Source organism: Podarcis raffonei, chromosome 6 (assembly GCF_027172205.1).
Source record: "Podarcis raffonei isolate rPodRaf1 chromosome 6, rPodRaf1.pri, whole genome shotgun sequence".
NCBI classification, from domain to species: domain Eukaryota; kingdom Metazoa; phylum Chordata; class Lepidosauria; order Squamata; family Lacertidae; genus Podarcis; species Podarcis raffonei.
This window is the reverse complement of record NC_070607.1, coordinates 42,520,384-42,546,409: the sequence shown is the minus strand read 5'-3', so window position 1 is coordinate 42,546,409 and position 26,026 is coordinate 42,520,384. Positions and strand designations below refer to the sequence as shown.

The 26,026-nt window shown below is 43.1% G+C and overlaps 1 protein-coding gene across 1 annotated transcript; it reads left to right on the top strand.

Moving 5' to 3' along the window:
- Positions 1-273: 273 nt before the first annotated feature.
- On the top strand, positions 274-25,634 carry LOC128415723 (lanosterol synthase-like). Its single transcript, XM_053392327.1, has 22 exons — positions 274-2,312; positions 5,079-5,247; positions 6,462-6,600; positions 7,781-7,889; positions 8,701-8,822; positions 11,005-11,101; positions 11,540-11,675; positions 12,581-12,689; positions 14,024-14,142; positions 14,402-14,499; positions 15,081-15,108; positions 15,905-15,958; positions 16,339-16,410; positions 17,375-17,425; positions 17,672-17,821; positions 18,659-18,755; positions 19,270-19,375; positions 20,050-20,115; positions 21,395-21,475; positions 22,180-22,350; positions 22,827-22,905; positions 24,882-25,634. Exons 1-22 carry the CDS (start codon positions 2,299-2,301, stop codon positions 25,059-25,061), a joined length of 2,247 nt encoding a protein of 748 aa, XP_053248302.1. The 5' UTR covers positions 274-2,298; the 3' UTR covers positions 25,062-25,634.
- The last annotated feature ends 392 nt before the right edge of the window (positions 25,635-26,026 follow it).

Below are 26,026 nucleotides of genomic sequence, written 5' to 3'. Positions count from 1 at the left end.
CCCTTAAGGACAGCTCTGAAGCATCATTTGGTCTAGAAGGCAGCTTTTTAAGGGTGGGAAAAATGCATTCCCATATAGCCTGTTTGCATTTGTTGCACTGACTATCGCTATGGCTTGAGGCCCAGTCTAGATGCTATCTGTATCAAAGTAAAAATATCGCTCTTTCAGTAGCTCCATGTGATACTTTCATTTTTTTATCCCCCCCCCCCAATTTTTTATTGGTTTTCCAGATTTATAACAAATAGAAAAAAGAACATCAAAAAACAAACAAACAAACAAACAAACAAACAAACAAACATTTAACTTAATTGTAATAGTTCCACTTTTGTTAACATTGTTGGGTGACTTCCTCGAATCCCCCTGGCTGAGCTTCCATATAAATCATTGTAGCAGTTTTCCAAAACTATTTTCACTAAAATTTACTTGGTCAATTAATATCTTTCTTTCTCCATGTGATGCTGTACTTGCAGTTGGTTTGATGCTTGTCTTTTTGTTGTCAACAACTCTCTGGTCCTAAACCTTTTCCTGTGAAAGTCTGTCACTTTCTCCATGCTAATGATTCTTCTACATAGCTTGCTTCACTGTTAACTGCGCAATACTGTAGAGTATACAGTTTACAAAACCAGATTGGCCATATGTTTTGGGTGGGCGGTTTTTTTGTTATCTGATCAGGCATAAGGGCATTGAGATTTGCCCCCCCCCCCGAAGTTGAAGAAGCCTGGTAGCTGTAGGATAGAGTTAGTTTTGGTAATATGGGAAAGTTTAACTTAATATTTCCTGTTTTCTTCCTTCCTTACGCACTAAATTGTTTCCTCGGGGCAACAACATGGGGGTAGGAGAAGGGAGTGGTGGGTAGAAAAATTGGCTTTCACTGAATGGACATTTTCAGACTATCCTAGGGTAATTGTTGCAAATACAGTTATGTGCGGTCATCAGGGTTTTTGTTGTTTTTGTTCCAATGTGTATCATTTTACATCAACATTTTGGGGCTGTGGTCACATTTGGAATTTTGAATGAGTATCATGGGTACCAATCTATGGCTTTTAAATTGGTGGGGTTTTGTTTTTATTTGTTACTATGTTATTTTTTTGTTTTGTTTTTATGTTGTAAACTAACGTTTGCTCATCAGATAAAGGGTGCCAAATAATAATAATAATTATTATTTGTCAGTGGCGTAGTGTAGGGGGGGTCTACTGGGGAGATTGACCAGGTTGCAAACATTTTTGGGGTGCGTCTCTGCAGCTGCCACCCCGACTGGAGGCCCTCCCTATCCCCCCCGCCCACCTTACCTAAGCAGCATGCTGAGCAGGAGCTGTAGTGAGAATGGGCCCTTGCATCCCTCAGCTGTGTGGTATCCCCACCAGCGGAGGAGGTGTGTAGACAGGAGTCTTGCGGCGGCAGCAGCCCATCCCCAGCACAAAGAAGCGTGCATGCATGTCCCACCACTGCTGCACAGCTCCCTCTGCGAGCAGCAGTATGCAGTATGGAGGCGCCAGTTAGGGGGCACAATATTTGTCTTAGGGGGCACAATGCTAGTCTTGCCGTTGGCACTGGCAACCCACGCTACACCACTGCAATTTGACGAGGCAATGGAGCAAGGGATGATGTAATCTGTTCTTTTTGCTTGCTGCTTGATCACATTTCCCAGAATTTACCTTTACCCTTGTGCTAATTTAAAGTTCAACCAGGTTTTGAAACATGTTTCCGGTTCTCAGGTGCATGGCAGCTTGCAGAAAACATCATCACTGCAAAAGAGGCACTTTCACAATTTATGCATATGATACAATTTGCTTCCTTCCCATAGGTGGATGTTGTCTTCATTTGGGAAAATCTCCATGTCAGGTTGGATTAGCATTCATAGGGCATTAGGGTAGATAGTTCACATAGCATAGCTAAGAGTCTGACTTTCAAGAAATCTAAACACACATCCTTTTGGGAAGTTACTTTACTCATGGTAGATTTTTATCTCCAGAAAACGTCAGTGCAATGCATCAAGGATAGCCCTGTCATACATTGACCTTTGTTATTGTGGGTGTGCCTTTCATTGATTACATTAACACTCCTGATCCCACCCTGTAAAATTATTCTTGCTATGATTGGTTAGTTGGGTCTTTATATAACCTTCAAGTATTTTACTGGGAGCGTGAATATTTTAGAAACTGTGGAACTTCTGAGGCAGGAACTCTAGCCCAGAGTCCAAGAGTTCAGTGTCCTATTCAGTGTCCTGTGTACCTGAAGCCTTGCACCATCTAAAATATAACCAGAACAATCTGAGGCAGTCTTCATCAATCCAAGAAGATGTCTGATGGGACGTAAGTACATTGTGTGCAATCTATATGCTTTGATTAGGATGATGGTTAAATAAAATAAGAGTGTGCCAGTTGCTTGACTTAATTCATGCTTATTAAGCAAGCTTTATTACAGGAGAAGTTCACAGAAATAAGATGGGAAGGGTAATTAACCTGATGTATTAAGGAATAAAAAGGCAGCAATTTGGCTTTTCTTTTTTCCTGATGATAATTTTTATTAATTTTCAATTACAATCCAATAATAGCCTCATTTGCAACAATACCAAATTATAATACAATTACTAATACCAATCATTCAAATACTGTATTATACAATTTAGGTGGCCCCCCACATGCTAGATTTGATGGTTTGATGGTTTTATTTATTTCTGCGTTCCAAAATCTTCCTAATTTCAATTAAATTCCGGTTAAAATAATCCCTTATACAACAACTGCAGTATTAATAACATCTATTCGTGTTGACACATTAAATGATTTATAGAACTACAAGTGAGGCACTCAAACTATATCCTTGTTTTTCCTGTGTGTGGCAATTATTCTGTTCGTGGTGCTTCTTCCTGTCCTTGTAAAATGTTATGTCTATCTTTTCCCCATTGTTGCTGTTCTCCATCATGCCAGGCGTGGAGCTGATACAGTCATACCTCGGGTTGAATGCGCTTCGGGTTGAGCGTGTTTGAGTTGCACTCCACGGCAACCCGGAAGTAACGGAGCGCGTTACTTCCAGGTTTCGCCGCTTGCGCATGCGCAGATGCTCAAAATGATGTCACGTGCATGCGCAGAAGCAGCGAAAAGCGACGCGTGTGCACAGATGTGCCGTTGCTAGTTACATTTGCTTCTAGATGCGAACGGGGCTCCGGAATGGATCCCATTTGTATCTAGAGGTACCACTGTATCCCATTGTTTTTCAGAAAAGTCTCCATTACTCTGTCCCATGCTTCGTCGTTTTGCAGCTTTAACAACAGCTGTAAAAATCACTATGTCCCAATAAATAACCTGTTTTCACCATTTTTCCTCTCAGCCTGGGAAGAAGAGTGGTCTGTCGAACTGCAGATGACTCAGTAATGAACCTTATCAGTTCCTTGGCAAGTTCACAGACTCCTTTCATCCTTCCATCCAACTGAAGATAAATGAGCAATTATACTTCCAATTAAATTAAATTCCAAGTCCTTTTAGTGTTATTCAGTTCACTCCGTAGATAATAAAGGATGGGGAAGAGTCAGTTCTAAGTTTCCATTGTAAACCTTTTGCAAAATAGAGCTTCCCTCCCCTTTTCCTTTTTTTACAAACACAGTTTATATTCCATATCTATAATCCAGTTTCACCCCTCCTTATTTGTACATATATAATTTGAACTAACATTCAAGGGAGGGTTGACGAATCATAAACGTAGAGAAGAAAACTTTATATCAAGAAGCTGTAGGCTCCCCTCCCCCCCGTCTTTTGCACCAAATGAAGTTTTCTCTCAAGTTCAAACCTTAACAACCTTTTTGCTGGTTCTGTTCCGTGGTTTATGATCTCATTTCTTCTAGCATGCACCTGTACTTTAGTCTGTAATTTCTTGATACAAAAAGGTGTGAAAAATAGAATGGAACTTTTTGATTGTGATTAGGAACAGAAACGAAAATTGGTGTAAAAAGCTTTTGTTGGATTTCTGGCAAAACAACCTGCAAAAACTAACTTGTAAGCCTTAGGAAATGGTCTTTCATTGGAAAGAGAAACAAGACAGGTGTGGCCTCTGATTCTCAACCCCCCCATGTACTGACGGTTTAGTTATAATAAATTTGCAATAAAAGAGGAATGAGATGAAAATAACCATGATGTTACATGAAGCTTAGCAAGCACTATTTGATAACAGAAGGGGATAAGCAGAAGATGGGTTAAAAAATTAATTTAAGTAAAGCAGAGTATACAGTACATAAATAGTAAATTTTTTTGGAATTGAATCAGTAGTCCTTATTATTTGTCAATTATTCATTTCAAAAACAGATTAATTAGTGGAGGCCAATGAAAGACTTATTAGAAAATTGCACCTAAATTTTCTAACATGAAATAGTTTACTAGGACAGTCCTATGCATGCTTACTCAGAAGTAAGGACCACTGTTTCACTGGGGCTTTTCTCCAGGAAAGGTGTGCAAGAGATTGCAGCAAGGAAACCCCCAAAGATGTAATGTGAAAGACAGACATGTGAAAATTCATCAATTTCAAGTTTGTAAAGATATTGTGAAGTAGCTAAGAGAAGAAGGGGGGAAATGTTGAGGAGAAGACTTGGGTAAATGAACAGAAGTGGGGAGATTGGAAATTAAAGCTGTGATCCTATGCCAAATTATCTGAAAATAAGTCCTGTTGATCAATCTGGGACTTTTGTATAGGATTGCATTCCTAAAAATACTATAATGAGGGAATCGGATATAAAAGAAACCCATAAAGCATCCCTGTTAACCTCTTTATGTTCTGAACAAATGGCTTTAACAACTGGGACAAAAATATGGTTGTAGAGAATAGGGACTGTTTCCATAATGAGCTAGTTAGAAAAAAGCAAAGGATCTATGGGTGTTACATGACTATGCCATACTCAGAGTAGACTCACTGAAATCAGTGGATAAATTAGTCATGAATAGACCCGCTGAAATCAATAGACATGTCAGTCCCTCACTTCTGGCTGGAAGGACCACAGAATGGGGTTCAGAATAACTTCCTGTGATAGGATAACAAACCGATAGTCTGCCTGCATGTTTCAAACTCCCCACCTCCTCTGTGTTCTTTGGTAGAAGTCTGCGCAGAAGAAAAGGTGCACATGAAATAGAACCCAAAACTGATCTTACTCGCTGGCGATTCAGCTCCGTGGAAGGGCGGCAGAAATGGTACTACGTGGCAGACAGTGAAGAATGTGTCCGTGAACAGAATGCACTCGAGGCTTACACTTTAGGGCTGGACACTGTAAGTGGCTTAATGATAACAGATGGTACAACACTGAAAGGCTACAAAAGGAGCACAGGGCATGAGGACTGCTGGCTTGGCCCTGCCTAGCAGCAGTTTCCCAGGGGCTGGGTCATTTTTCTTTTGGCTTCTCATCTTCTGACACCTCAGTTAGGAGCACAGGAAGCTTGGTTATTGCTTTCATAGAATTGTGGAAGGGATCATGAAGGTCATCTCCCCCAACCGCCTGCCACTTGGTGCTGTACAACTGCAACTTGCTAATGTCAGGGTTGAATATGAAACCTTACATGAAAAAAGACAAGCCTGCAAGATGAATATGACAATCTACAGGAAATACTGAAATACATAACTTGGTTTTAACTTTCTACAAGGCAGCTTCTTCAAGTTTTTGCCTACAATGATGACTGAATTCATCTGCAAGCAGTTTGCGGCCTCAGTGTTTGGTTCTTAGCCTTGGAAAGGGAGTTGGGCTACATGATCTTCTGGTCCCGCATATTCTATAGTTCTCTGATCTGAGAGCTCTGTGGTGTTCTCCTAGAGAACAGCCACTCTCTTGCTCTCTGTGATCAATCTCCAATATACTGTGCCTGATACTCATTTCCATGATGCACAGATGATGCATCTGCATGAGGCATTTTGATGTGCAGGAAAATACTGAGGCACATGAATCCAATATGCAGCTTGTTTGGATAAAGGCCTCTGACTGACGGCTGGTTTTCTAAATAGTTGTGATATCCCATATTGTGAGATGTTGCCAGGTGTAGATTTCACTTGAGATATGTTTGTAAAACATAGTTTTGGAACCGTCTCTCAGGGTTAAACCATCCAGTACATTGAATGACTTTTTGTATTTAACATGACTGTTGTTTTAAACCGAAACAAGTTCATGAGGGCCCAATCAGGATAGGGATTGGGCTGGGTGGGAAAGAGAGAGTTATCCCTTTCCCAGCCTGCCCATGTCTCCAGGCAAATACAAATAGCAGCTGGTGATGGGCGTTTCATTGAGACTGCTGCTAGGAGGGGAAGTGTTGAATGACACCTCCCCATCTGCCATGGTCGCATTCCTGACTACCCTTCCCGGCTACATTTATTTCTAAGTGACCAAATAGTTGCATGAAATGTAGCAGGACGTTTAACACAATTCATACTTTGTCTTGTAGATAATCTGTTTAGCTTTTGTGCATTTCTCTTACTTTTCCTATTTTGTTTTACAGAGCAAGTTCTTTCCAGATTTGCCAAAAGCTAGCACCGCCCAGGAAGCTGTCCAGAAAGCGATTAAATTCTTCTCTGACCTGCAAGCAGAAGATGGCCACTGGGCCATGGAGTGCTCTGGTGTTCTCTCTCTTGCACCAGGTACACGGACACTAGCGGATTTACCACATATGCATTAACTGGCTAAGGAGGACCTCCCTGTATATTTTCTATAAATTTGTTTATCTTCTTTTACCAGACAGACACAAATAGGTTGATATTTGGAGAAACCTCTTAAACTGAGGCCTTCTTTTAAGAGCTATTATGCAGTGTGTGAATGTTCCTCGCTCGAGACACTTCTCCACTCTCTGTAAAACTTCTTTGATCTCAGTGTCATGAATGTCTTTTTCCATGCATGAGAGGCTAAACCTTGAACCCTCTTAATTCAGAAGGGAGTTTTTGTAACTAAGATATATATCCCTGTTATCTTCCATCACTGCATAATTATTTCTGCTGACAGGAGTGTCAGGGGTCGACACTTAGTCTTCCATTACCTTCCCTGGAAGTCTGATTCATCAGATGTGTATGTTCTTCAAGCCAGATTGCTTTGAGTCACCTGCCTGGGAAATTCTTCATTCTCAGAATTGCCTATACTTAAATTTATATATATTTTTAAATCCCTCTATTTAAGAAAACTAAGTCTAGCCTCTCTTACAAAGCAGAATACTTATTCAGTATATTCTGAACAGGGGGATAATCCATTGAATCCATTGTGCAGGATACTGTCCATCGGTGGCATCATACAGCTGTATGGGGTTGTGGTAGACCAGATGATTTAATTTTTTCCCCTTCCCCTTACAGTTAATCTTAATTATTATTTTTAACTGTCTTTACTGAAAATTTTAATATTTCCTGTAAACCACTTAGCGGGATTACGCCACTGAAGTGGTATATAAATAAATAAATAATAAAATTTGATTTGCATGCAGATCAAGATGAGAGAGAAATTTGATTCAGTTTCCAGTTAAAGGTCTTATTAGCACTTTCAGAACCAGTATGAGAACTGAAATACAGGCATTCTTTGAAGTTTGCTCTTCACTGATTTTTGTAGTTCATTTCCCCAGCCAAGTAGTGTGTACAATGGCATATACTAGAGTAAAAACATAAATCTTGTTATGTTTGACCTTTTTCTTCTGTTTCAAGATGGTAAAAACAAACAAACAATGGGGTACAAAAGCATAAGTTACGTTTCGATATCCAAACAGGTGGTTTATTGGCAAATCGTACCAAAGTTAAGATTGTCAAGTACTACACATATTCTTCTTCTTTTTTAATCAAACAGCTATTTTGATGTCATGTTATGCTGCCAAGATCTCACTACCAGAAGAGGTCGAGAGAGAGCTCCTGCGCTACATCCTCTCAAAACAGCTTCCAGATGGTGGATGGGGCCTGTAAGTAGTTCAAGGAGGGTGTGAGCTTCTCTAGAGTGGCATGAGAAGAGATGCTCTAATTTTGCATATCTTTGTCTTGGGCTGGTCCATGATGCAATTCCCCTGTGAAGGCTTCTTTAAATCACTTCTGCATTCTGCTGCCTTTTATTTGCAATACTCACCATGTGAACTGGGCAGCAGGGTAGATGACCAGAATGCAAGCTGGCCTCAGCATGTACTGAAGTTGCCCAGCTGTGGCGGAGAAAGATAGAATTGTGGCATGAGGAGTGGAGAGAGGCAACAGTAATGAAGATATGATAGCTGACATCGCTATTGCCTTTGAAAAGCACCATCTATAGGAAGTATTACTATTGATAAATGGTGTGGTGAGGCCAGGTTGCCTCCATCCAAATGTATCCTGTCAAACCAATAGCAAACCACAAAATGGATCAGAGTTTGACTCAGCTTTGAATCTGAATTTTTAGTAGCATAGTATCAACTTTATTTAGCTGCAATGGAATTTCAACTGGTACTCAGGTTGTGTGAGCTGCTCTCAAGCTGCTCCTGTCTCGTGAAAGGAAAGATTTAAAAGCACCAAATGCCCTTCATTGAGGCATTACTTTTCAAAAAAGGTAATACAAAACAAAAGAAGGTATTCTGTGGTGTCCCGGCTAATGGTTAGCTGGGTATGGGTGAGGCAAATTCTCAGAAAAGCTTTTGAATTTAAGGTAATGCACCAGAAGAATGGAAACTAAACAATTCAAAGAGATTTCTAGACCTCTGGACTCACTGGTCCACTTTCTAATGGCTCTTTGATCTCTCTTTATTGTAGCCACCTTAAAGAACAGTCAACAGTATTTGGCACAACCTTCAGCTACATAGCTATGCGAATCCTTGGACTTGGGCCTGACCATCCAGATGTAGTGCGAGCTCGGATAAATCTCCACAAGAAAGGTAAGGCAGAAATCTCCGGCAGGGCTGGATCAATCCATTTTGCTGGAGTGTAGTGCCCTGGCAAAGCTGGGGGCCCTGATGTAGTTATTTGGGAGCATCTTCCTATTCTGTCTTTCCACCCTCCCTCCCTTCTTTTTTGGGTCGTTTTAGAAATCACCATAGATTGATCATAGAAATTGTGTCTATGTCCCAAATAGAAGATGCTGGTCATATCTTCCCTCCCATTTTCCCTTCTCTAAAATTTATATTGGGAACTCTTGGGATGGGGGACATGGACCTGCCCTTTTATGCCACTCCATAATGAACATTATACAGTGATAAAATTTTATTTTACTGTATTCTTAGAAAATACAAAGAATGAGGTGAATTATAACCTCCCTTCTGCAGTAGCGTTTTGCGGTGAACCCCCCTCTTAACTACTGCTTAATCTTTTTGGTTTTATGAAGAAAACTCTCTGGTACTTGGAGACTTAGGAAAGTTAAACAGGGAAAGGTTTTTATTTTACAGAAACAAGGTGGTAAATGCACAGCTTCTTTTCAGTTATTTCACTTCAGTTCCTAAAACTTAAATGAATAGATGTTACAGCTTTGGTCTTAATACCTGGGGTCTTAAATAAGGTGGTGCTTGCTGTCAGTTTCCCAACTTTCTGTAAATCACACTCCTGAGGCTCTAATAGGATAACAGGTGATCACCCTCCAACTGGTTTGGGAATCTGCTTTTTCTCTAGAAGTTCTGTCACTTACTTTCTGAATTGGGACCCCAGGTAGAGTGTCCCCCTCATAACTCTACTTATCCTGTCCCCAATTCAGCTTCCCAATTTTTCTCTTGTCTGTACACTCCTAAAAAGACACTAATAAATTTCTTTCAAACTAAACTCAACAGACTTCCATCTCTGGTTACAGATATTGTCCTGAGTTTGTTTGTATCTAGCTGAACTCCAAGAACGCCAACTCTCAACTCTTCTCTCCCCAACTGTCTCTACGGCTTTCTCTTTTTCCTCCCAAAGTGCGGACTCCACACACACACACACCCCTGCCCAGCTAGTTGTATCCACAGCCACTCAGAAGGAGGCTACAGCTCAGCTCTGGTGGAATTCCAAGGCACTTCATCACTAAACTCTGGTCTAGCTGAGCTTTCTGTCACACATTCACATAAGGTTTAATGGAACTAGGAGGTGAGGTGGTTCCTTCTGCATGGATACAGTCTGAGAAATACATAGCATATGTTTTCAGGATGATCAGGGCATTCACTCTGTCTCTGGGTAGCTTGTGCAGTTATAGGAAAAATGAGGAGGGAACTCTTTGGGTTCAGCCAGTTCAGAAACACTGCAGTGAACATAGCTGAAAGTTGTGCAACTGCTACTAGACTTCCCCTCCAATGTGTGGAGTGTGGCCGGGCCAGGCAATGAGGGTGTGATGGGGCAGGGGTGGGGGGACTGGGCCAGTAAGCCCAGTTCTCTTTCTCCCCCTTGTGTGATGAGGACATAAAACCTGCATAGAGGTAGTGTTGGGTGGTATTAAATCTGAACACCACAGCAGTTCTTATACTCATGTCTCCTCTTGATATGGGTAAGAAGAAATCTGGCTCTCTCTAAATAATAAGAACAATCCTAGAAAAAAGAAAGCTAGGATTAAATGTCTTTGTCGTGTTCCTGTACAAAAGAGATTCTTTCTAAGTACCCATTTCCCTTTTTATAGTTTTGCAAAGTATCTTCACAGCAAGGCAATAATCATATCTACCGTATTTTTCGCTCTATAACACGCACCCGACCATAACACGCACGTAGTTTTTAGAGGAGGAAAACAAGAAAAAAAAATATTCTAAACGAAATAGTGGATATATGATTTTTGTGGTTCATGCTGTGGCCACAGACATGTGATCTGACAGTGAGTTTGGAGTAGCCCAATGCAAAAATCCTGAGGATCCATGTGGATCCATGCTTTGTAACCACAGAGGAGGGAAGGAAGGGGAACCATGGATCCTCTGCTCACGACTGCAGCAGATCCCCCCCGCCACCCGCAGGCATTCGCTCCATAACACGCACAGACATTTCCCCTTACTTTCTAGGAGGAAAAAAGTGAGTGTTATGGTGCAAAAAATACGGTAGGTTCTCATTGTAAATTTATTTGGCTTTGTCCCCTTCAGTCTACAGAAGCAAAGATGTTGATAATTCTCTTTCCAGGTGGCGCTCTTGGAATCCCTAACTTGGGCAAAGTTTGGCTGGCCATTATGAATTTGTACAGCTGGGAGGGAATGAATTCACCATTTCCCGAGTTGTGGTATGTGTCCGAAAGTTTACTGATCCCCACCCCACGCCACCAATCATGAAATCCCCCCCCCCAAATGTCTACAGTCTTACACAGTAGACAAATTCTTTATTAAATAACAGTGACTTGGAAATTGAAATTAATCCATATTAATCTTCACCACTCTCAGAGGTCCAAAGAGGCCTGGGCTAATTTCAGTTTTTGAGGCCCCTAGCCATAAAAAAATAAAGATAAGAATGACAACTCTGGAAAACAAAATAAGACACCAACAATATAGTGGGGGATTATTGCTTTGTTTGTTATTATGTTACCAGGTTTTGTGTTTTTATACTTTAAATTGCCCTGATCCTCAGATGAAGGGCAATATAACCTGCTTTTAGTGTTACCACTACATCCAGGATTCCTGACATTGTCTTCCATGAACCTGTTTCTTCCTTCTTTCTGAAATAGGCTGTTTCCTACATGGCTGCCGGGACATCCCTCAACATACTGGTGTCACGCTCGCCATATCACCCTCGCGATGAGCTACTGCTATGCCACTCGCCTGACTGTAGAAGAAGATGAACTGATCCAGAGTCTAAGACAGGCAAGGCAACATTCTCCAAACATCCCACCATCCTTGGTCAAAGTGGGATCCTCATACTCCCTTGGATTTGCAGTTGGGGGATTGCTTGCTTGTATCTGACAGGGAGAAGGCTGAGCTGGCTGTCCTTTTTCCATTTAAGGCAGAAGCCGAGCTCAGAGCATTGGTGTTTCAAAATGCCATGGGAATATTTATTTTGGAGAGAGGCGGGGGCATGGAAGCATGCCACTTGACCATCCCTATTCCATAGGGAAGGGCAACTTTGGGAGGGTAGAATTTGGAGTGGAGATGGTGCCCAGGGCATCACCCTCCCAAATCACATAAGTCTCCATTCATGCTTTTATTTTAATTTATTTAAATGGTTCTGTGCTTCCTGTGCCACAGAGTATTCATTAACTCTTTGCCTCTTCTCGTAAAAACTGGTGAACAACATCAATATTGCCTCCTACATCACAGTAATACCACAATCTCCCTTTTTGATGCTTCTCTTTCTTTCTTTCTTTCTTTCTTTCTTTCTTTCTTTCTTTCTTTTTCCTCCCCTTTCTTTTGGTGTGGTAAAAGGAGCATTCTTCTCCCCTCTTCTGTACTACCAGAAAAACAAAGCAATGAAGAACTGTTGAACCATTAATCTCCTATGGAGTACCCTCCTCTTTCTCCTCTAATGTTTTATTTATTAATTAATAATTATTTATTATTTATTATAACATACTTTTTTTCAATTAAGTATCAAAATGGTGATGACGTAGACTATAGCTCATGAAAGCTGATGCCATAACACAGGGAGGGGAAAATGCTAAAATGAATTTGCTGGGGGTTTTTTAAAGATCCGAAATGACATTTGCCAAGTACACCAGCATCCTGCAGCTTCTTTACTATGAAAGTCATTTCACTTCATGGTTTCCTTCTAGGAGATTTATGTGGAGGACTTCTCCACCATTGATTGGCCAGCCCAGAGGAACAATATTTACGAAGCCGATTTGCATTCTGCACACAGCTGGATGCTGGATGCCGCTTTTGGTGAGTGATGTAGGATTTGGCAAGTCTTATTCCAGGAGTTCAGGTCTTCAACGTAGGTTTCCTAAGGTTTAGTTCACACAGAGAAAGAGACTTCTGTTGGTATAGGCAAAGACTTTTCATCAGAGGATATCCATGGAAACACAACATTTTCCAAGTTTCATATTATCACATGTAGCAAGCAAATACTGTATTTTTCACTCTATAAGATGCACCAGACCACAAGACGCACCTTGCTTTTGGAGGAAAGCAGTGAAAGCAGCGATCCTTCTTGCTGTTCTGGCTTCTGGAATAGCTACGCAGCCTGCATTCGCTCCATAAGATGCACACACATTTCCCCTTACTTTTTAGGAGGGAAAAAGTGAGTCTTATAGAGCAAAAAATACGGCACTTAGCCAATTACAAGGACTAGGGATATTGAATCACACCGTGAAGACAGCATGTGGGATCTCTCACACGATCTGAATTGAGATTTCTACCCCACCCATTACTTTTACAGTGTGAATTGGCCATTGTTGCCATTGTTGATCAGTTAAGGAAGAACAAGATATGTAACTACTTGATGCAGGGGTGCCAACAGGATTATCTGGGTCCAATGCATTGTACCTTGATTGGGCTCTCTGACGCACTTGCCAAAGAGAACACAGATCTGAATAAAATGTGTGTGTGTTGTGTAACATGCAAATTTGTGTCCTCTTTTCCGGGATAAGGTGGAAGGCCCACAAATGAAGAAAGACATGTTTTGCTTCTTTACATTCTCATAGTTTGGGAGCCCTACTGATCCCAATGAGAGCTAGTGGGAGGGACCCTGCAGCAGTTTTATGGTGCTTAATGACCCCCCCCCCATTTGCTTCAGTGAACCTTAAAACTATCAAACTGTTTCATTCCATTTCTCTAGATGTAACCTTGCCCAAGCCAAAGGAGAAAATCTGGCAGGGATTGTGATTTTGGGTCTCCAGTTTTGGGGGGGTGGGTCCAGGGTGGAGGTTTGTTGGGAAAGATTTTGGGAGGGGATCTGCAAAAGGTTCATGGAAGTTGGGGGTAAATGAAGAGAAAAAAACCAAATGACCCCAAACAACAGGTGCCCACCCGTGGTAAACCCCTTCACTCACACCCATGTTCTTTTGCAGATTCCCCCCAAAATCATATTTGAAATTGGGGGCTGAAATCCTGCCTCTGTTTTGAGCCAAAAGATCTTTCAGAAGCAAGTGCCATTGAATTCAATGGTGCCTTCTTCCAGGTAATTGCATGGAGGATTGCAGCCCAAAACACGCGAGGAAGATAGAACTGCATGAACATGATTGCGATGTTCATAGTGTCTCTTATTCCTTCTGCAGCTACTTTCAATTTGTATGAGAGATACCATTTTACCAGTTTCAGAAAGCAAGCCATTGCAGAAATGTATGAGCAAATCAAGGCTGACGACATATTCTCGAACGCCACCAATTCTAGCCCGGTAGGTCCTTTGTGAAGAAATAATTGTACTGGGAACAAATTCCTTTTGATGACAGCATATACTTATTCTCCTGAGGAAGCTTTGCCTCAAAAACCAAACAGAGAGCTATGTTTGTGGCAATCTTGTTCTGCCCACTTGAGTTTCTGTGCTTGGCTGGTGAGATGCAGACACTTAGTCCTGTGGCAGATGAGAGTGCTAAGCATGGAGATATTGCAGAGGGGAATTCCTAACTGGAATGATATTCTCTTTTGTCCTGCAGACTTGTAAAGCGTTTCATGTGCTAATAAGCAGGTATGCTGATGGAGCCGATTCTCCAGCTTTTCAAGAACATATCTCCAGGATCTATGACTACCTTTGGTAAGCCTGGCATATTTATTCAAACCCATCTTTGTAGAATCCTGAACATGGTCTTGCATAAGTGTGCTTTTGCAGACCTGGATCTTTCCTCAAACCAAGGTCAATTGCACTAGGAAACGTAAATGGTGTGTACACCTGTGAAAGCTGTAGTATGTGCACACATGAGCACAGATGCTCAGATGGCAGCTTCATCACTAGGAGTTCCGGGGGGGGGAGGTGTGCGGGGGGGGGACGACCAGAAACAGCATGCACACTCTGTAAAGACATCTCTGCCCCTGATATGAACAACACTGTGCAAATGCAGCTTGCAGTGCAGTAGGAAAAAAAAATCACCTTGTGTTTTAAGCTGCATATGTGAAAATATCCTTATTTGCAACGTAGGTGGAACTCAGAAAGGTGTCATGCACACCTGTGTCCCACTCATTGTGTTGTCTGGAAGAGATTTCAGGGAGATTTTGCTTTTTGGCTGTTCTTAAAGCCTATTCTAGTCTTGTCAAGCCTTGGTCTCCTGTTATGCAATGAAGTTAGAGAACTACATGGACTTGCATCTGCTATAATCTCTGCTTCTTATATCTCTGCAGGATTGGACAAGATGGTATGCTAATAAAGGTACAGTAGTGTGAACCAATATGTTGGGAATTGCTATGGCCTGCAATTTGCATTGCTTTGGTGACTCTCAAGCTGAGTTGTCTTCTGCCTGCCTGATATCAAAATATCAGGAGATCCAGTCTTGGATCTCCTGCATATTGTGTAGCTTCACCCCAGGATTAGGGCTAGGAGGTAAGATGTAACATAACACAAGGTCATGTAGCACATTTTAAAACTGCTCAACCAGATATTATCTAATACACTGAAAATCCAAAGACTTGTGTTTCTTAACTGAGTTTCAGTTCAGCAGAGTTCAGATTTTTGCAAGCCATAGCTGCAGAACAAGGGGAAAAGCTATTGAACCCAGGGGAATTGAGCAGTACAATAAAAAAGAGTAAGTAAACATGTGGAGGAGCCCTTTAATTACTGATTTATTCTTAGTGTTCTTGCCTTCTTTTTAAATAGTGCACTGGAACATACATTTTAAAACAGAAAATAAAAATGTGAAAAAACCAGTTGTTTAAGATCTCCCACAACTACCACGCAATTCTGACCACATGAAATTCAGACCCACCCCCCACATTTCCCCATCTTCCACTCAGTTAAGCAGGAGGGCTTATCACAGTTCCATGAGACATTCCAGCCCCTAAGGAGGGTGCAGAGCAAGGCCAGTTGGGGAGGGTGTAGGCTGGGAAGTGGACGTGACTGGGGAAGCATCCAAAGGGCTGGTTAGAGAGGACTGCCTTTAGATCCCAGGCCATTGGTTCTCCAGCCCTGATCTAATGGTCAAAACTGTTATTCCTTTTTTTTATATCAGGTCATGGGATCACAGACCTGGGATACATCATTTGCCATTCAAGGCTTCTTGGAGGTATCATTTTATATTGTCAAATCTTCTGCTTTTGTTCTTTCCACAATAATTTCCATTTACATATATATTTTAGATGAATGAACTGGCATGTAGAGAGTGTGTGTTCATTATTTAACCAAAGCACACACATTACGAGATCTGAACATCTCGTATGCCTGTCATGGTTACCCAAGAAAGACATGTTCTCCAGGTGATTCTTAGGACATGAGGTCCAGAAATCCACACACTGAGTATTCCTTTTGTAACACTGAAGTTATCCCTGAAGAAATTGCATTTATTTTTGTGGCTGTCCGAAGTGATGCTTTTGTGTAAGTGTCTGAGATTTTCTCTGTGGCTTTCCTGGGTCAGAATCCTTAAGCATAACTTCTGTCTTTTTCTAGGCTGGGGTTCAGAACAATCCTGACTATGCATCCTGTCTGAAAAAAGCCCATGAATTCTTGAAAGCCTCTCAGGTAAAGCACTGATCTTGGAATAACATACACAGGGACTCAATACTGCTTTCAGCTGTCTCAGCAAAAGACTCAGGAGGGAAACACTTGTCTCTTTTTGCAAAGTAACATGAGCCCCTTTCATGTGTTACTCATCACGAGAAGGAGCTATTAGGTTATCAAAGGCAACGGATCTACTTGACCTAGATGTTGAAGGGCAGCTGCCAAGGTTGTATGGTTTCCCCCAGCCCTGACTCTGATATCCGTGCATTTAGACATGGATGCCTGCATAGGCAAAGCTTAATGTGTGGGTGTTGTGGTCATGAAATGTTGAGCCTGAGTGTGGTCCAGCTGCCTCTTGATCGCATGAGATTCATTCAGCTGAATAATGTGTCATGGCGGGACTATAGAATAATAGGTTTTTAATCTGAAGCCCATGTGATCCTTGACTGTAATGTCAATTCGGTTCTATAGTGTGGCTTCAGTCCTGTGTAAAACCTTGTATATCCACTGCAATTTACCTCAACCAACACTATGGGTTGTACACAGTATGAATCCTATTCACAGCAAACCCATTCAGGTTAATAAACATGACCAATCTGAGTTCATAAATTTCAGTGAGTCTGCTTTGAGTAGCACTGGCACTGAACACAACCCTATGTGCTGCCATTGTATCAGGCTGTAGCCATATTCTGTCTTCTAAATTGCAGACCATATTTCTGACTGAGTTAATTTATTTTCTATTGTTTGTTAATTATTGCATAGCCCATCTTCTTCTCCAAGGAGCTTAAGGTGGCATACATGGTTTTCTTCCTCCTTACTGAATCCACACAACAACACTGTGAGGAATTTTAGGCTGAGAGGAAGCAGGGATTGGCATCCTGGTCTCTCAGGTCCAACACTCAAACTGTTATGCCACACTGGCTTTCTCTGGTTATAAATATATTCTGATTGTCTTTTATTAATATGCTGCTAATCTGTTTTTCAGATTGTAGATAACCCACCTAACTACCAGAGATATTATCGCCAGATGAACAAGGTACATCCAGAATTGTGTCCTGTCTGTGTGACACACAGCCAGCAAAAAAAGAGTCTTTAAGTGTTAATTCTGAGAACCCAAAGAGCCTGCTGGTTTAGGCCAGGGCCCATCTATCTAGTATCCTGAAGAAGAAATATGGATCACCCGTCAAATCCCTGGTTGCTTTATTGGGATCTTTTTGGGAGGACATTATTCTACACTGACTGCTGCCAAAGAAGTTCTAATGTATTTTTCTTCAATACCCAGGGTGGATTCCCCTTCAGCAATCGAGAGAATGACTGGATAGTCAGTGACTGCACTGCTGAGGCCATGAGGACATTGATGCTGCTGGAGGAAAAATGCCCCTTCATAGAAGATCATGTGGCACCTCAGCGCCTCTTTGATGCTGTCAATGTGGTGAGAAGGCAGAAAGCCCAGAAGAGAAAATGGGAAGCAGGCAGGAGGAAGCTATTGTGGGAAGACTGAAGTCATCTAGCATTCAGTAATAGTGCTGAGGAGAATATTGGTTTTGTGGGACCGTAGAGAATTGGTGGAAGTGTCCCTATGGCAGCATTGTATCCCCTGTGAAGGATGATCAGTCTTGAAGTTTGAGTTCCTTAAGCACAGGTAAAGGGTTGTAAGGTAGCAGGACTGAGAGCAATCTCCCTCAGTAAGCTGGATCGAAAGCTCACTGGGCTTTAGGATTGACAACAGACGGACTACTGATTTTGTTCATTAGAACGTTGCTATTACATGCTTACGCTTTACTTAATCAATTTGAAGTCAAATATATAATGAGTTCATCTCCTTCCATACAGTGGTAATTTGGAGTTAAATCACATTCGATAGAAATACGCAAATTAGCAAATTTTGTCCTGGAATCCTCATCATAGTCGCAAGGAGGAATGACACTTTCTAGTGTCTGCTAGGAGAACAGAATCTCCCCATCCACTGAGTTCTCCATTGGCCTAATATGGTGAGAGAGGGCCAACTGGCACAACTACATGTGTATGGAGAACCACTCTCCATTTTTTTAACTCCACTTGAAGTAAAGAGATTAGTTTTTCAAGGTATAATATTTGGGGCTTTTTAGTTTAGGAAAAGAGCAAGTGAAGTAAGGGCACAGGAGTGGCTGGTGGGACTGGGCAGGAGTGATCATCGTGCACCTCTGCAAGTAAGACAAAGCACACCATGCCCATTCTTAAACCCTTTGCCTTGCTCCCTCCCCAATCACACTTGTACTTTTTTTTGCAGATGCTGAACATGAGAAATTCTGATGGTGGTTTTTCGTCTTATGAAACCAGGCGTGGGAGTTGGCTACTGGAGGTCATGAACTCCTCAGAGATATATGGTAAGAACACAGCCTTGGTATTGGAACAACTTAAATGGGAATCTTATGTGAATTTCCCCCAAAGGTGGGGGAAGCGCTTACTGGGCTTTGGGAAGGAGGCATGAGGGCTCATGCAGTGCCATTGACAGTGGCTGCCAATGAGTCTATGGACCTAGTTCAACATAATTGGTTTTCAACTACACCACATGGGTCTTGCTTATTTTAGAAGCCATCTCTCCCAGGATGACCCTAGCACCTCACAGCCTTCAGGGAGGGGACACATTACTTTGAGGGTATTGCTGGGCATGCCAGCAGTGGGTGTGGCCCTTTTGCCACACCCTTTGCACGCCTGTTTTGCTGAGTGGATGGCACGTTTGGTTGCTAGGCTTTTGGTGGTGAAGAGCTGGCATTTGACTTGTTGCTTTTATAGACACCCCCCCCCCCGCTGTTTAAACTGCTAGGTTTTTGCTCTCTTTTTAAGGATATAAATCTGTAAGCCATCTTGAAAGGTAACATTCTGGACTTTGTTTTTTAGCTGATTGTATGGTCGACCACACCTATATAGAATGTACTTCGTCAGTAATGCAGGGATTGAAACATTTTGGGAAAAGATTCCCAAATCACCGGGAAGATGAAATCAGGTAAATATATGAGGGGAAATCAGGTAAATGTATGAGCTGAGAATGATGTTATTGTTACGTTATAATACACATATTCTATATTCTAGAATTCTGTATTCTAATGCTGCAACAAACCAGCACAGCTCTGGAAAATGCAGTGCTTTTTTTCTAAAAAAATGTTTAGGGGTACTCTCATTTTCCTACTTATATTGAAATACTGCCCCTTAATGAGGCCAAACTTCGATTCACAAAATGTTTAGGGGTATGCGTACCCCCCCCCCCAGAAAAAAGCACTGGTAAAATGTATATGTATATGTACACATAGCATGCATGTTATTTCCAACATGGAAGTGATACTTTTGTGAGATATTCATCTCATGTACAGCTGCTGCTGCTGGTTTAAATATCCTTAAAGACTGATGAGGAACACTCTTCATCTTAATTAGCAATCACCTGCTAGGCTGGGAGGACCTACTACTGGGTCACAGCCTGCTCTAAGGTGGGTCACAATAGCAACACTAACGTCATCAAAACATTAAGAAGTAGGCCACTAAATGCATGTTTGGGGTGGGTCCAAGTTCCGAAAAAGTCGAAGGCTACTTTAGGCAGCTGAATGCCATTGTTACAAGGGACTTGGGTTAATTATTGTCTGTTTAGCTTGAAATGTAAGAAGACTCCTTTGTTTTTCTTCTCAGTGATACTCTAAATAAGGCTTTGCAGTATTGTCGTAATATGCAGAAAGCTGATGGCTTCTGGTTAGGGTGAGTGGCTTACAAATATTCCACACTGAACTTGACAGCGGCACGGGTTGGCATAGTTTCTGAATGCATACATAGCATTCTGAAAGTAGGACTTGAAGAGGTTGTTGATGGGCTATGGAAACCTTCACCTTTCGAATGACTTTCCTGCACAACAGTTTGGCAGACTGCTGCCTTGTGTGGAATGTGACACACCTAGTGGAACTCTTGCCTTTAGTAGCATCCCTAGGCTGCCTGTTACCTCCAAGAAGGAGATATCCAGAGCTTCGTCTGATTCATCTGCATTTGCGCAGTCTGCAGTTTGTGCTTTCAGTATTCTACAAATATGAAACATTTCTGCGATGAAGGGTAAAACACATGCACAGAAAGGGATTTCTCACTTCCCACTGTGGAGGGATGTGCTGCAGCCTAACTGTTCATGGTAAAGAAAACACAGGAGCATCCAGCCTCTTTTTAGAGGTAATGGGATCCTAAACTGATGTGTAAAATGGGCAATTTCAGAATGTGACACCTAAGAGGGCAGTTGGGAATCTTGTTCACCACAAACAACTGATTGCTAGTGTGTCTAAGGAGTGATTAGAGACCTGCAGCCTAAAATGTAGTACCAATATCCAGGTGTCAGCAGCTTGCTCCACCCTCAGTTAATCTATGTTCTTAGGCAGGATTAGGTAGTTGCACAAACCTTCACATTGTCATTAGACTTAGAGAGAAAACATACTGTACTGTTGGTAACACTATGTACTGATCCCATACTGATCCCTACATGATTCATCAGGAATATGCACACCATGAGATCTACAGCCACTAAGTAAAATAACTGGTTATATAAATTAGATCTAGTTAGATCAATAGCAAGCAGGGAAAAACACACAACTAGTTATAGCAACAAGAGATTCTGGCTTTGACCAGGAATTTCACTGCAAGTTTATGATGAATGAACTTGGCTCCATCCCTCCTTTCACTACTTTGAGGAGAGTCCTGTCTGTAGACGATAAAACCAAGAAGAAACCTTCTCCTCATCTAGTTGTTCACTGTTTGGTGCAGCTAATGGAGGGATATGGAAGAAATGCAGAAAAAAGCATAGCTGCAATAGCTCAGATGATAAAACATGAGACTCGAAAGATTCTTGCATTGCAGGGGTTGGACTAGATGACCCTTATGGTCCCTTCCAACTCTTTGATTCTATGAAACAGTGAATGAAAGGGCATACTCAAAGGGTGTAGTCTGTCATTTGTCTCAGTATCTTTCATTCAGCAGCTGATGGGTTTTTCCTCCCTGACAGGCGATGGGGCGTATGCTTCACATATGGCACCTGGTTTGGACTAGAGGCATTTGCATGTATGGGATACATCTACCGTGGTGGGTGAGTAAGCAGCCTTTCGGGTAGAAGATTAGTATGAATGTTGCTCTGCTGGGAGCCCTTGATGGAGCTTAGCTTCAGGGTGAAGTGGAGAGACTGTCAGGCTCCTCCACCCAAAATATCAAAGGCATATCAAAGGGGAGTCATGCGCATATAATATTGACAGCACCAGCCCCAATGCATGATTAAAAAGGTAAAGGGACCCCTGACCATTAGGTCCAGTCGCGGATGACTCTGGGGTTGAGGCACTCATCTTGCTTTACTGGCCAAGGGAGCTGGCGTACAGCTTCTGGGTCATGTGGCCAGCATGACTAAGCCATTTCGGGCGAACCAGAGCAGCGCACAGAAATGCCGTTTACCTTCCCACCGGAGCGGTACCTATTTACCTGTACTTTGACGTGCTTTCGAACTGCTAGGTTGGCAGGAGCAGGGACCGAGCAACGGGAGCTCACCCCGTCGCGGGGATTCAAACCGCCGACCTTCTGATCGGCAAGCCCTAGGCTCTGTGGTTTAGACCACAGTGCCACCCGCATCCCCTAATGCATTCCCTAATTTACTCAGAAGTAAATCCAACTGAGCTTAGTGGGCCTTACCTGCAGGTAAGTGTGCATAAGATTATTTGGATGCAGTCAAGGCCAACAGTGGAACAAAACCCAATGAGGCATCTCATGGGCTATTTTTTCTCTCTCCCCTCTCATATTTTCTAGGGAGGCATGCAAGGAAGTGACCAAAGCCTGTGAATTCTTAGTCTCCAAGCAAATGGAAGACGGTGGCTGGGGAGAGGAATTTGAATCCTACAGGTTTCGCAAATATATTCAGCACACTGTTTCCCAGATCCACCAAACCTCCTGGGCTCTGTTGGGGTTGATGGCTGTTAGGTAAGCACAGAAGCTGGCAGTTACCTACCTTAGCAAAGGCTTCTGTCTGTTTTTGCCCAAGTTCTTTCTGCAGCAGTTAGACAAACCAATTAAGGCGAACTAAAGAAACATGCTAACTTTTGGAAACTTACAGAGGACAGAATTTTCCTGCAGCTTCGTATGTTGATGTTCCCAGGTGCTTCTTAGTCCAAACAATTGAAATAATGCCAAACAAAGAGGCAGTTAAGGCCGTCTTAAGGACTGGGATGGAGGCCTCACAATTTCATTTCTTTAGCTTCTTCACTTTTCAGAACTTGTGTGAAGGACTCATGCACTTACAGGTCTTTCCACTAGGGGGACCCATTGTGTTTCTGTGAGCCCATGAGGGTTTCTTTCTTTTAAAAAGAAATTGTAGTCATATAAGCTCCTTAGAAGAAAATGTTAGGCTTTCCCTGCTGATAACAGAACTAATGACCAGTATTTTTGTGGCTTTGCAGATATCCTGATGTTCGGGTTCTGGAAAGAGGAATACAAGTTTTGATTGACAGACAGACATCGATTGGGGAGTGGCCTCAGGTGTGTTAATACTTTTAATTTCTTTTCCTAATCAAATATCCTCATAGCAATATAATTTAAAGGTTCACAGAAACAGTATATTTCAGCCAACTGTGAAATGGATTATATCCTCTAAATATACCGTATTTTTCGCACCATAGGACGCACTTTTTCCCCTCCAAAAATGAAGGGGAAATGTGTGTGCGTCCTATGGTGCGAATGCAGGCTTTCGCTGAAGCCTGGAGAGTGAGAGGGGTTGGTGCGCACCGACCCCTCACGCTCTCCAGGCTTCGCACACCTCTCTGCAAGCAACGGGAGCCCAGCGCTGGGCTCCCGCTGCTTGCGGAGAGTTGCCAGCATGCCGAAGCCTGCGCGCGCTGAGATCAGCGCGCCCAGGCTTCGCGGACCTCTCCGCAAACAGCGGGAGCGCTCCCGCTGCTTGCGGAGAGTTGCCAGCATGCCGAAGCCTGCGCGCGCTGAGATCAGCGCGCCCAGGCTTCGCGGACCTCTCCGCAAACAGCGGGAGCGCTCCCGCTGCTTGCGGAGAGTTGCCAGCATGCCGAAGCCTGCGCGCGCTGAGATCAGCGCGCCCAGGCTTCGCGGACCTCTCCGCAAACAGCGGGAGCGCTCCCGCTGCTTGCGGAGAGTTGCCAGCATGCCGAAGCCTGCGCGCGCTGAGATCAGCGCGCCCAGGCTTCGCGGACCTCTCCGCAAACAGCGGGAGCGGTCCCGCTGCTTGCGGAGAGTTGCCAGCATGCCGAAGCCTGCGCGCGCTGAGATCAGCGCGCCCAGGCTTCGCGGACCTCTCCGCAAACAGCGGGAGCGGTCCCGCTGCTTGCAGAGAGTTGCCAGCATGCCGAAGCCTGCGCGCGCTGAGATCAGCGCGCCCAGGCTTCGCGGACCTCTCCGCAAACAGCGGGAGCGGTCCCGCTGCTTGCGGAGAGTTGCCAGCATGCCGAAGCCTGCGCGCGCTGAGATCAGCGTGCCCAGGCTTCGCGGACCTCTCCGCAAGCAGTGGGAGCGCTCCCACGGCTTGCAGAGAGCTGCCTGTTTGGGGGCTGGGGTCGGGGGAAGCTCGAGCTTCCCCCGCCCCAGCCCCGCGCCGGGGGGGGGGAAATAATTTTTCCCCTTTATTTCCCCCCCAAAAAACTGGGTGCGCCCTATGGTCCGGTGCGCCCTATGGTGCGAAAAATACGGTATGTAAAATGAATGAATGCAGAGCATTTTCCACCAAGTACTGAGAGTGGGGGTGGCTAAGTTGTTGCCTTCCAGCCTACATAGGCAATAGACAGGGATGATGGGAGTTGCAATTCAGCAATATAGGGAGGACCAAAAGTTTTCCACCCCTCACTTACTAAATGAGGCAGATCAGAATGTACTCTCATTGGCATTGTTGCTGTCATAAAGATGCTTTTCGTAGATGGCTGCAATGTATTGTGGACACACATGGACACTTGTGTGGCATTGGCAGGTGAGATCTTACAAGTGCTTCCCATATTCTCCCTCTATTGGACACTCTGATGTTCCTGTGGGAAGTATTCTGTTGCCTTAGGCACCCAAGTGATTCATGTACCTGTCTTGTTACTGCTGTGGCATCAAAATGTGCCATCAGGATTGAGTTTGTGTGGTATCAGAGCACAGGACACAGCTGGCCCTATTGTTAGATGTGGCAGGTCAGAGGGGTGCTTTTAAAAAGCTATAGACTGCCAGTTAATTATTTTATTTTTTAATCATGGAACCATTTGGATATTCTGTCTGAGATGCCACAATGTATTTAGTTGCCTTTTCTACATTTTAATTGGCTCTGGTCTCTGATTCCTGCTTCCAGAGTCTTGTTTGCCAGCCAAAAGCTCAGTGATACTGTATGGGACTGCTGCTCTTAAAAGAGGTTACAGTGATCATACAACTGGGTTCTCAGATGGAATTTAGTCACCATGACGTCAGGACAGAAGACTGCATGTCGGTTGTTCAGGAATTTCTCTCTTGCTTCTCCTCAGGGTGACATCGCTACAGCATTCTACAAATCTGGTACTCTGCATTACAATGCCTACCGAATCATCTTCCCTATCTTTGCACTTGCCCGCTTTACCCGGCTATATCCCAGCAGCCCTGTCGCTAAAGGACTCCTGAAGAATGGATCTGTGCATGCAGAGCAGAGTCAGAATGGAGGGTGCTGAGCAGAGGTGCACTGTCATTCCTGAGAGCTTCGGTTTCATCCTTCTCAACATCACCCAGTGCTTTTCTCTCTTGACTGATATTCCCCTTGTAGCACAATTGCACTTTGAAATGCACAAACATGACCCAAAGAAAGTGGACAAAGAAGCACGTTAGCTTAATTTCCTGGCAGCGATTTGCACCACTTCAAATCCCTTACTGGCAACAGAAATTTAGAAAAGGCTTTGCCCACTGAGCGATTCATAACCACGATCCACATTCCTACACACAGCAAAATACAGCTTAAATTTGTGTTCTTGAGGAGGAATAACAGAGGTTGTGGAAAATTCAAGATATGTTGCTCTCCCTTTAATAGGTGGATTCAGTGGGGATACCGTTAGGCAACATTTTGAAGGTACAGGATATTCCCCACCCTCCACTATAAATGAAGCCCAGCACCTCTGGGTTATTTGTGGGGCCTGCCTGGAGTTCGTTCATTCCCCCCCACAAAAAAAATATTGTCCAGCCCACCACATGGTCTGAGGGATGGTGGACCGGCCCACAGCTGAAAAAGGTTGCTGACCCTTGTGCTAAGTATTTGGTATTTTCTGCTGAATAATTGTAGTGGAGAATGTGGCAGGATTTTTGAGAGATGCCATGAAATGACGTTACCATAGGTCCTAAGAGCCATTTTTGTACCTCATGATGTCTGGACAGTTTTATGCTAAAGTATCTCCTACTATGTTTTCTTCTCTGTGTTGTGTTCTGATCCATGTATACAATGCACTTTTTCTATGCCAATAAAGGAGATTGATTGTTTGCATCAAAATCCAAAAAAAGTATACATGTGCACAGGGGGAATAGTGATTCTGAAATTAAGTATTTCAAAGCAAGAGATAATCAATTCCTAGTAGGTTTTCCTAGTAGGTTCATGGATGCACAGCGCAGGATCTCAGCATGAGACAGTGGTGTTCAAACAGGGAGACAG

Bases quoted from the DNA above. Each gene is read 5' to 3' on its own strand.
- LOC128415723 (XM_053392327.1), top strand. The intron at 11,102-11,539 runs GTATGTGTCCGA...TTTCTGAAATAG, and splicing joins TCACCATTTCCCGAGTTGTG to GCTGTTTCCTACATGGCTGC. The intron at 14,143-14,401 runs GTAGGTCCTTTG...TTTGTCCTGCAG, and splicing joins ACGCCACCAATTCTAGCCCG to ACTTGTAAAGCGTTTCATGT.